The sequence below is a fragment of the Diprion similis genome, chromosome 9 (assembly GCF_021155765.1).
Source record: "Diprion similis isolate iyDipSimi1 chromosome 9, iyDipSimi1.1, whole genome shotgun sequence".
Taxonomy (NCBI): domain Eukaryota; kingdom Metazoa; phylum Arthropoda; class Insecta; order Hymenoptera; family Diprionidae; genus Diprion; species Diprion similis.
Genome location: NC_060113.1, coordinates 5494609 through 5506396, shown reverse-complemented (window position 1 = coordinate 5506396; position 11788 = coordinate 5494609). Strand labels below are relative to the sequence as shown.

General features: G+C 34.9%; 3 protein-coding genes across 3 annotated transcripts; 2 read left to right on the top strand and 1 right to left on the bottom strand.

Moving 5' to 3' along the window:
• Positions 1-31: 31 nt before the first annotated feature.
• LOC124410445 (N-sulphoglucosamine sulphohydrolase) lies at positions 32-3684 on the top strand. The gene is made up of 10 exons (XM_046888823.1): positions 32-161; positions 1049-1178; positions 1309-1445; positions 1559-1709; positions 1797-2035; positions 2110-2229; positions 2292-2495; positions 2597-2766; positions 3022-3168; positions 3425-3684. Exons 1-10 carry the CDS (start codon positions 32-34, stop codon positions 3572-3574), a joined length of 1578 nt encoding a protein of 525 aa, XP_046744779.1. The 3' UTR covers positions 3575-3684.
• A 2102-nt stretch (positions 3685-5786) lies between these two features.
• LOC124410452 (28S ribosomal protein S33, mitochondrial) lies at positions 5787-6740 on the top strand. Its single transcript, XM_046888833.1, has 2 exons — positions 5787-5921; positions 6176-6740. The coding sequence occupies exon 2, from the start codon at positions 6198-6200 to the stop codon at positions 6537-6539; it is 342 nt and encodes a 113-aa protein (XP_046744789.1). The 5' UTR covers positions 5787-5921; positions 6176-6197; the 3' UTR covers positions 6540-6740.
• A 1871-nt stretch (positions 6741-8611) lies between these two features.
• On the bottom strand, positions 8612-10993 carry LOC124410450 (protein canopy 4). The gene is made up of 5 exons (XM_046888831.1): positions 10805-10993; positions 10501-10627; positions 10298-10432; positions 9331-9495; positions 8612-9101 (listed from the first exon to the last, which is right to left on the bottom strand). The coding sequence occupies exons 1-5, from the start codon at positions 10899-10901 to the stop codon at positions 8936-8938; spliced, it is 690 nt and encodes a 229-aa protein (XP_046744787.1). The 5' UTR covers positions 10902-10993; the 3' UTR covers positions 8612-8935.
• Between the last annotated feature and the right edge of the window lie 795 nt (positions 10994-11788).

Here is an 11788-nt window from a genome sequence, read left to right as displayed (position 1 = left end):
AAAGGCGATATAGGTATATACATGCAGGAAGATGCTACGCGGGAAGATTTTCATCATTGCCGCTGCTTCACTTCTTGCCGCCCTGATTTTACCCGAGTTTGCATCAGCAGATGCGAATCCAACACCCCCTAAGTCGCCCAGGAATGTGCTATTGCTTTTAGGTGAATGACCTATTTAGTTGATTGTTTTGTGTTATTTATGGATTGCATGTAAACGGGTTCGACCGATAAAGAAGTTACCGGATCGCTAACATAGCCTCTTATGGCCCAAAGCCTACTTACCCGTCGAGTACTGGTCACGAAAATTTGCACGAATTGTATCAAACTCAAACAATGGGTGCAATAATCAGATTTTAAAAAAGAAGAAGCGGCGTATATAGATTATACGTTGTCGAAACAAAGAACACTTTTTTATCGGCTGAGTCGTTATACGGCAAAGCAATCAAATACTACCTTTCGAATTTATCGGCGGCGATTTCTTTATTCTCATTCACAGGGATATTATTTTTTATCTTAAATTAAAACACAATATTAGAATAGATGTATAATAATTTAGATATTTTCTAGCGCCTGATTTTCTTTTTTATGTCTTATTATACATAGCAATTGTTGAGTATTAAGTTACAAAATCTTTGGTTGAATCTATATTAAAATTTTTGAACAATCTATGTGTGCGTTGAATGTATGAAAGGACTAAAAATGTCGAACAAAAATTAAAAGCTTGGGCTTTCAACCACGGTCTAAGCTCAGTATAAAACCATGTTGACAATATTAAAATTGAAAGAATTCTGTTCATCATGTTAATTTATTACAGCTGTATCCGCAATTAATTTTGTTGTAACAAAAAACTATTTCTTGAAGGTAAACTAGATGTTACTGTTACTTAGATCTCCAAATTTTTTTTCATATTATTTTTTTCAAAAGAAGTCGTAGGTGAAATTATTTTTTACATGCACATAGATTACAGGATAAATTGCTGTATCTCACTCTGTGTCGATGAATATGAAAGTTCATCAACATTTGAATGGACATATTTACATTTTTTGCAGCTGACGATGGAGGTTTTGAAATGCGATCATACAGAAACAAAGTTTGTCAATCTCCCAATCTGGATATTCTGGCAAAGAATGGATTGATTTTCAACAATGCTTACACGTCAGTAAGCAGTTGTTCACCAAGGTACAGGTCTTTTTTACACATCGACATGTTTTCCAGTTCTTAACTAGATGCACTTTCTTTACATTATTTCGCAGTTAAGATTCTTTCATATATTATATATAAATCAATGTGTCCTCTTTAATGATTGAAGCCGTGCCGCGCTGCTCACTGGACTTCCAAGCCATACAAATGGGATGTACGGTCTTCACCAAGGTGTACATCATTTCAATTCCTTTGACGATGTAAAAAGCCTACCTAAAATCTTGGGTCAAAATAACATTAGAACAGGTAAAGGATTTCCTGGTAGTAATCATAATAGATTTAAAACAAAGGTTCATCGAATTTTATCACATTATTTGTTGCAATATTGCATTGTGAGATACTAATTTTATTAACGTTAGGAATTATTGGAAAGAAGCATGTCGGACCCAGCGACGTTTATCCGTTCGATTTTTCACACACGGAAGAGAACCATTCGATTCTTCAAGTTGGGCGGAATATAACTAAAATCAAGCTCCTTGTTCGGGAATTTCTATCTGTTAATAAAACCAAGTAAGGACCTTAATGATTATGTTTGGGTATGAAATAATCGATAAATTAATTTTTGTCACACGTCAAATTTTAAAATGATCTTCACAGACCCTTTTTCCTCTACGTTGCTTTTCATGACCCACATCGTTGTGGACACACGCATCCTGAGTATGGCAACTTTTGTGAAAAATTTGGAAACGGGGAACAGGGAATGGGCACTATTCCTGATTGGAATCCTATTTACTACCAGTGGAAACAAGTTCAGTTACCTTACTTCGTCCAAGACACCGAAGCTGCTCGTCGTGACTTAGCTGCACAGTATACAACAATTTCGAGACTTGATCAAGGTGTCCCTTAGAAATCCGTTGTAATATTAATTCGTTGTACTTTTTGAAATTGAATACTGAATATTATTTGATAGGAGTCGGACTGGTACTGAAGGAGCTTGAGGCTGCTGGTTTTAAAGATGATACTCTTGTTATTTATACCTCTGATAATGGTATTCCCTTTCCTAGTGGCCGGACTAATCTGTATGATCCAGGTAAATATGTCACAATTATGAATTCTGAATCATTTTAATGGGTTCACACTTGAATGGTACAGGCATGGCAGAGCCGATGATGATATCGTCCCCATATCACAAGGAACGTAGAAATCAAGTAACTTATAGTATGACCTCACTACTTGACATCGTACCAACTGTACTGGACTGGTTCAATATTTCTGACTCAACACAATTTGAAGACAACAATGTATCATCTCGAATCCCACGAACTGGAAAATCTCTTCTTCCTTTACTCAGCCAAGGTAATTCATTAAAATTGTGTAAAAATATGTGTTTTTGTATACAATAGCATAAGCTGTTTATTGGCAAACATTATAACATGATGAAATTGTGGTTTTTCTAGAACCTGTCGAAAAAGATACAGCTGTCTTTGCAAGTCATACGCATCACGAAATCACCATGTACTATCCAATGCGAGCAATCAGAACAAAGCGACATAAGCTTATCCATAATCTTAATTACAAGATGCCGTTCCCAATTGATCAAGATTTTTATATATCGCCATCGTTTCAGGTAATCAAACTTTTCAGCAAAGAAAAAACTAATACCCTACTCCAACTTTCTCAGGATTACTTATATTTCGAATGTCATATCTGAAGTACGACGAAGTATCACTTACTTATCATTTCGGCATTTACCTCTGGCTTGTGCCTCTCTAACTTGTCACTTCAAAATTATTGTTTCACCTATCTATTTGCAATAATATTAATATTTACCTCCTAAAGTTAATTGAAATTAGTCGTACATAATCGAATTTTTATTTGCTAGGATCTTCTGAACAGAACGCGCAATAAGCAACCAGTACCCTGGTATAAGTCTTTGAAGTCATACTATAACAGACCAGAGTGGGAGTTATATGACCTGAAATATGACCCTGAGGAACTCACCAATATTGCGTTCAAACCATCTGCGAAGGTAAATATTTATCATGAATAATCGTTATTTTCAGTGAAGTACGGAGCATTTGCAGATACAACTATTTTAACAGGTGTTACAACTTTCGTCACATTTAACATTATGGAAACGTCTGAATTTACTCTTTAATTTTGTAAAAAATAACTCTAAAATGTCAATTCCGGAATGTGAAAATAGTACAGGACTCAACAATTTTTTTTTTCGGTATTATCGTCTCTAAATGTAGGGTTAACAATAATTCCTTTTATAATTTCAGGATATATTTACAAAGTTACAAGCCAGATTATTTAACTGGCAACAAGCCACCCATGATCCCTGGTTATGTGCTCCAAACGGAGTACTCGAAGATACAGGTGCTTACAAAAATAATCCGCAGTGCATGCCACTGGATAACTTCGACCAATGATTGATCAAGAGTCTCATATAAAGATAAGTATAACGTAATGGGTTTTGTAATTTTTACATCGTTTTTTCAAGACTTTATCAGTAACAATTAGACATTGCGTTGGTTTAGGATCTATTGTAATCGATTTAAGGATTGTAAGTTAAATATCCTGCCCACACTTTGGTTTGGCACCGCGATTCATAATCATTAGGCAGCAATAATAGAGCCACTTCATTTTTATATTTTTTATAATAATATGAACTTAATTATTCATTTGATGTTGTTTAAATTTTTATATAAGTATATATGTTACAATAATCGAAGAATGATAACATTTTTTTTAAGACTATGCATAATTGAGGAAAATGCTCTCTAACAAACGACGCTTTCTACGAGCAAAGTAATAAGCTTTGGTTTTTATCAAGATTAACAGTCACATCTACGTTCAAGACTATTCAAGTGTAACGAAAAGATCAAAGTTATATACTATATACTATTAAATATACAAAAACCAAGTTTAACAAAGAAATGTAACTTTTTTATTTACATTATAAAGGTACATGGACAATAAAAATATGAATTAAAATTATTTTAACCTTATCATTAATACGCTCAGTATCTATTATTTCTGTCATGTATGTGCTAATGGAATCAACTGATAACTTATTTTATTGTAATCTTAATCGTCAAGTTTTCTATAGAATCATTATTCATTGTTATTAAAAAGACGATGTAAATGAAATCCTAACTCCAGCAAGTAAACCAGGAGATCAACGACGATTTTGTTTTATCAAAACGTCAAATCTCTCCTTTTTCTCTACATACCGACGGACCCTTAATGTTTTCTAATTTCCATATTAAGATATTTATAAGTTTTCGGAATTTCTTGAAGATTATAAGATTGTAGTCAACTGAGGTAAAGAAATATTCCGGACCTCTCTTTCCCGATGTTTGAGAAGGGCTTCGTTGAGTTGTCGAACATAAGCAGATGACTTATTGACCGACCTCTCAACTACATTCATTTCTGCAGTGATTTCTTCGATCTAAAATTGCAAATCCGCATGTTACAGTGTAGGTGAGACTTTTTATGATAATTGCTATTATGGTATTCCATGCAATATAGAAGTACGCTCAATGAAGTATTGGTTTGAACATAAGTTGACCCCCAAATTTACGATTTTGTTTTAAAGGATTTTTTTTATAAACTGAATATAAGTGAAATTTTATGGGAAAATGATCTGTTACCACAGGGCTATTTGTTTACAAACATTGTCTTTTTCTTGTCGATTGCATCAATAAAACTTGAGTGTATTGTATAAATATCTCATTTTTAATTTGTTTATATTTCTGACTGACGCTATTAGAGAAAATCAAATTCGGAATTTGGAATATTCCAAGAAGATGGAAGAAGAGATTTTGTTGCTCAAGGTTTACAAAAATTGGTCGATGACACAGTTTTTTTTGGTAAAAAAAAATCCTCTATTAGAATTTCAACACAAAAATCGGCTAACAAAAAACACGAATTATATTCAGACCAATACGGTACTTAGCAAAAATGAGCTTGTACTGGAAAGAAATTATATGAGAATGAGTGAAGTAAAATAAAACGTGAGAAAGCATTGAAAAAGATGTTTAATGACAAGGCAGAAAAAGCAAAATATTTTTGGTACTAACGTATTGTTTGTATTCCAAGAATCTATAGTGCTTCTGATTATTATCATAGATTTGTTTAACCTGGATCATGAGTACGAGAAAAAAAATAATGCCACCGACCAGTACGATCGAATGCATTTTTCTCGTCCTACGTAATCGCAACATCACATAATTACAGGTTTTCAAACATTTTCAATTGTTTCGCACCAGAACTCATGATGCTTGAAAAATTTGTATACATGCGTTATTATTTTTCTTTTCTTTGGCATAAGTATCACGCATACCACGAAAACGTAGGAAATAATAATCTTTCAAATACTGCCGTAATATTCTCGTCAGCGTTCAGAGCAGTTTACTTTAAAGCTATTCAGTATGTGCAGTAACCGACTTCTCTCAATCACCTCCAATTGCCGTTCATACATTCTTCATTTCAATGTGCTAAGTAAGCGTATTTGTTTCATTACTTGATCACGTCCGACTTTTTTCGTAACATGCGTCCTACTCGCAACGATTAGGCAGGCGAGCACCCAGCCTAACTTAAAGTATGCAAACCTAACCTAAACTGAGCTAACCTAACCCGTTTAATCAAGTCAATAGTCAGCCTGTTCGAAGACATAACCTATCAAAAAACGGAGAACTGGTTCCGGCAGGTCCGCGGTTCGCTCTATCTATTGTAGTAATATTCAGCAATAGGTAGAAGTATTAAGACCAAATCGTAAGTAGTTTATCCTTATAGCTACAAGAAATATGCTTTGTTTAATGTCAACAATAAGGTTTAATCCAAGTTTATACTCAGAAAATAAATCAGTTACAATTTCTTACCGTCTTAAAGTCAATTAAAGTTAAGAGGATAAATGAAAAAGAGGGTAACTCATATAAAACTATTGACATCCAGTTGACCATTTATCTTTTTAATTGATATGCAATATATGCACAATGACTTTGAAAACTTTTTTTCAAATTCGTCAGGACATAATAAAAGGTACCGAGAATGAGCCGTTACGTCGATCTTGCTAAAGTTACAACAAATTATGCAAAACGCATGAATCGTCTGAGCAACAAAATATTTGGAGAAGTGTCCCGAACTACAAATGCATCGTCAATGAAGGTCGAAAAGTTGTTCAGTGCGAAGCCTATGGACAAACGGGACGAAGTCATCAATTGGTATCCAAGGCATCCCCAAATTGGAAAATTAATGATGAGGCTTCGAGAATATGGTCTATACAGAGATGAACACGAGGACTTCAAAGATGAGATGAAACGTTTAAGAGTTCTACGTGGCAAAGGCAAGCCTGAGAAGGGAAAGAGCAAGAAAATAACGCTATCAGAGTAGATAATTATCTATTTCCATGGTCTGGAAATACTTTGAAATCTAAAAGTAGCATAAAGTTTTTACAAACTGTCTTTCAAAAAAGATAATGGTAAAATGTTGTTAAGATTCTTATACAATGGCTACACACTCATTTTCACCAGTAACGCACTGTTAAATAATCAAAAAATAAAATAGACTATGGCCACAAGATAAAGTGTTGTACTAAACCATCTTGATTGAAAATGCAACGTGTGCGAACCCCCGAACAAGTAATCTTCATCTAGTGGCATCATAAAGTCTAAATCATACAATTCATCGTCTGTGCTTATTGTTGTGGATTTTTGTCTTTCTTTGTCACGATTTTTTTCTATATGTTTGTCTCCTGAATAACTGGGCTTGCTTCGCACTGCTGGAAATTCAGCAACAGTATGCACCATTCTGTCGGAAGTTTCTCTACTTTGGCCAACTTCTTGGTACTGCCTAAAATTATCTTCATCCTTTCGTCTCAGGATATCAAAGGGTATCCCGTACTTCGAATTAATTCTGCTATAGTTGGTATATACAGCGTTTTCTAGTCTCGGATGAATAACTGGAATTTTTGCCAAACTGGAATCTGGTTCTTGAATCTCTTTTTCTACCAGTTTTGTCTGTAATGGCTTCCAAAGTCTATCAACAGGGTTTTGATTCACGTTTAATCCAAACCTTGAAAGGTTTGAATAATTCCAAATGTTAGTGCCAGCGGCCATACTCCCCGGATGTTGGTCGTGTCTACAGGTATTTTTTCTGGGTTTCCCACCATTGTTTCGTTCCTCCACTATTTTATCGTTTAATATTATATCATTGATCCATGATCTGGAATGTGAAAATGTCTTCCATGGCACATTACGTTGTGTAAAATTTATAGTACTTCCATTTTACCTGAATACACTAAGTCCTAGATAAGTAGGGATCCCAGCGCAGTCTAATGAGAAATTGGACCAAGAAGCAATTCCTAATAAAGTCATGCGCTGATATTGATCTTCGCAAACAACCGGGGATCCAGGATTTCCTGCACATGCTTTGATTCCATCTTCGGCATCCACAATGGCGCAAAAAGCATTATTATAGCTGGTATTCCCCTTGAGCATGTACATACATACTTCCCAAGAATTAAGAAGCACGTGACTGTACTGGATCGGCTTTGCTAAAACTTTTGTTGATGGAGCAACATAACTTTGCCATCCAAATATGAAACACGTCTTGTAGTAATCGTCTAGTCGGACTGGAGACACATCTAGAAGCTTCACGTTATCGTCGCATATGTCAAACGGTTGTATTAATTTTAACAGAGCAATATTGTGTTCCTTGTCATGAGTCGTTGAGTAAGCTTGGTACTCTGGAAATATGTACGTTGCTTTTACTCCGATTGTTTGTCCTGATTGTGTGCCATTCAGGCCTGTGGCATATAGAGTGATGGACTGTAATTGAATAGGAAAATCTGAGTATACACTTATTTGTGATCGTTTGCATGAACTTTGCACATTGTAGAGGGTTAACAAATATATCTGTGAAAAGATTCTTAGTTCAAATTACTCAACAGCACAAAGGTATGTAGTACGTACATTTCGGTTGTACTGAACGCATTGTGCAGCTGTAAGAACCCAGTCAGGAGAAACCAGTATACCGCCGCAAGGAATAATTGTCTGAAATTGAATTAGCCAAGGGAATTGGCCACTCTTGGCTCTGGCTGCCCATAAAGAAACTTCTAAAGATTGTTCTCCCCAATTTAACAACATGACAAATAATACCATCAACTTTGACATATTTATTTTGGTAAAAAAAAGACTACTCTTGATATTGATTTGTTATATTTTATGCTGGTAATGCTGACCTGAGTTATTCAATGAATATACATACATGACTAAGTTATTACAAGATAGAAAAAATGACTTACACAAGATCCAGAGGAAAAAAAAATTAATCACGGCAATTAATTATAAAAACTGATTTATTATAAAATGAGAGTCACAATAATTTTGGTTAATTATGGCATAAATGAAATCAATATAATTAATTTGCACTACTGAAAATTATGTATTGTCTTTACAAACTTCTAAAATCGATATTTTATAATAATGCGGTTAAAGTTAGTAACGTCACCGTTACAAATAATTATAGTTTCTTCTTTATGAGAGCTTTGGATCAATTCTGAAGGGGTTGAATTGGGAAATATGAATTTCTTAATGCTGCATTATGAGCGCTGAATTTCACACAATACTAAAGTTGTGAAATGACGCGTTTTCTTAAAAATGCATTGTTATATTCATATCAACTCCAACTTCGTTTAGAATGGATGTGTAATTATTGATACAAGATATTCTTCAGAGAACGTTTTGGTAAGAGTATTGTTATTTACAGCTATCTATTTGCAAGTATTATTATAATTCTTCTTTCTCATTCTTTGGTCTGTTTTCATTTTCTTTATTGTTTTTACCAGAACTCTTCTTATTTTTTTTTTGTTCAATTTTAGGTCGCCCAGTTTCACCCTTTTCTTTTAAGCAAGTGTCATCTTGCCCTTTTAATGCCCGATCGGAACACAGATATCTATATAAAAGCAGTATTACACTATTAGATATGTGTTAACAATACGATAAGATAATATTTATTACTATCTATATTAATGAATGAATCCCAGGTTATAGGGTAACATATGTCATCCAAATTTAGACGTTAAAGTTGGCTTGTATCAGAAATTGCATGTACAACTGCGAATTGCGAATCACTTTTTCGCAAAATTTATTCCCTTTTAACATAGTGAGAAGTGTATATTTACCGGCTCAACGGAATAATTCCTTGATGTTCAAAGTACCATTCTTCAATGTCTGCTTCATGATTTTCCAGCAGAGACTCACACTGAGTTTTTAGCGTAGTTATCTCTACTGATGGCTTGTCCCAAAGTTCATATGGTATACCCAAGTCAACCTTTACACCTTTGTCCCTATTGTGAAAACTATGATCAATTTAATTTTTGAACAAATACCGATAGTTTAACACATTATGACTTGATATCGCCTTAGAATTTCTATTTAGAATCAAATTTCGCAGTCAATATTCAGGTCAGCTTAGTGAATGTACAAAATTTCTTCTTTGCATGTCTTATATGAGGCTGCGACTTACAGATATTTGATTATTTCAAGTACAATAAGATTTGAATGAGGATTCAAACATTCCTAATCAATGATACCTGTAATTTTAAAGCCAAGTGTTTCTGTTCGTCATTCCAAATTCCGTTTACCTAAGAATGCTACATTTCTACGTGTTTCACTCTTCAAATTGTGTGATAAAATTATATGACAGTTCATGTCATACAGTATTAGTGCATTATCAGGTAGCTAGAACTATGGTATTAAAAAACATAAATCAATAGCGGTATCAGGTTGAAGTTAGATGAAAACGAAAGCAGAAAAACTTGCTTTTTCAGTTGCAAATATTGCTGAATGTGAGATTTTTAACTAAATGATTATTTAAAACATAGTTGGTTTAGAAAATGATTGACAGCTGAAAGTGATGCTTACTTTGCAGAGATATGAATTTCGTTTTTGGCAATAAATTAAAATTATTGACAAAGGGAGGTTGACTGCATGAAGAGCAGTTTGCGTATTGTTTTCAAATAGCGTCCAACAAATGTGGAATGAGAAATGTTATAATACTTACTGAAGTAATGTGGCCACGCCAACATTAGCTAAGCAAAGCGAGCATCAGATAATAAATAAGAGTAATAAAAGGAAAGTTTACTTTACACTAAACCATGCAGAGTTTTGAAGGTTTGACTCATTCCCTTAGAAAACCTGGTGCTGTCTTCCCTCTCCTTATGAATATTGTATTCGAGTATTCTTTCGCATATTCCTTCGAGAGATTCAACCAGTCTCAGCTCTCTGAAAGAAGGTGAATTCCGATTTAGCAGATCACCAAATACATACAAAAACATAAGGAGTGAACTAACGATTTCTTATATTCTTTCTTCTTCTTTGGAGCCACATCGTCTACCGAGTAACCTATTTCCAAAACATCTCGAGACTTTCCTGTTTCCTCCAATCGAGCCTCGAGCTCCGTTGCGAGAACTTTGCACACTACAAGAAAAACGGTAGAATGCGTAAATGAAAATATTAGAAGCAGAAGGAATTCAACTGTTTGATTCTATCATGATATGAGGTTAGATTAGTTTAGGTTAGGTTACAAACTTCTCGGTGATTATGATACGATGTCGTCACAGTGTGACATTATTGTTTCGAATTCAAGGTATTTACCTTCGCATTTATTTGCGTATTTTACACCTTCCTCTTCTTCTGGTCCTCCGTAAACGACATGCAGCACCAAGAAGATTACAACTATTGTCTTGTACATGTTTTAATTAAGTTTATAACAGTGCGAGTTAGACGTAAACCGACGAAACGCAACTGAAATATAATCAGCAATTACTCAGCTCGGCACATATTTCACAGACTGACTTGTTGATTTGTGATGTTTAAAATGACCGGCGAACTCGTATCACGGTTTGTGCAAATAGGCCTGTCAACCATGGCATTGTCAACACCGCATTTATGTCAAATACGGTGTTTCCGTTAGAGCAGAAGCTACTCATTGGCCAATACAGTTGTGACCCAGATTCTTTGTAACTTAACAGACAGAGCGATTGGGCCACGTTTCGGTAGGGTATTGCAATTTTATCCATGGACCATGATCCCTACAAAAGATAAAACGACGAGAGAAAAAACTGATTGTAGCTCAACGTAGTCTTGCGCCGTATCAGTCATACGATGATGCCATGGTCTGCAATTCGTTTTTTGGCTCTTACTTTTGATCCGTTGCTCGCAGCGTATTGGGACTGCGCTCAATCGATTCCTCTCGCAAAATTACGTCGGAATGGTGCCCTGAAGAATTAATTGCAGTTTTTTTCAAAGTCGTCGAAATTTTCGCTAAAAATCCAAAGGGGTTAGCTTTACTTTTTTTGCGATTTTTAGAGCTGAAAATTTCTGGTCACCAGATTGATTTGTATGACCGTTCCTAGGCTAATTGGAACACCAGGAACTCAGAAAACACCTTGAAATAAGCGTAGGACTAACAGAAAAGAGATGACGATGAAAATCGGCAGTTTTTTGGCTGTAACTTTTGATCCGTTGCTCTCAGCGTATTGGGACTGCGCTCAATCGATTCCTCTCGCTAAATTACGTCGTAATAGTGCCCTAAAGAATTAATTGCAGCACTTTTTGAAGTCGTCGAAATTTTCGCCA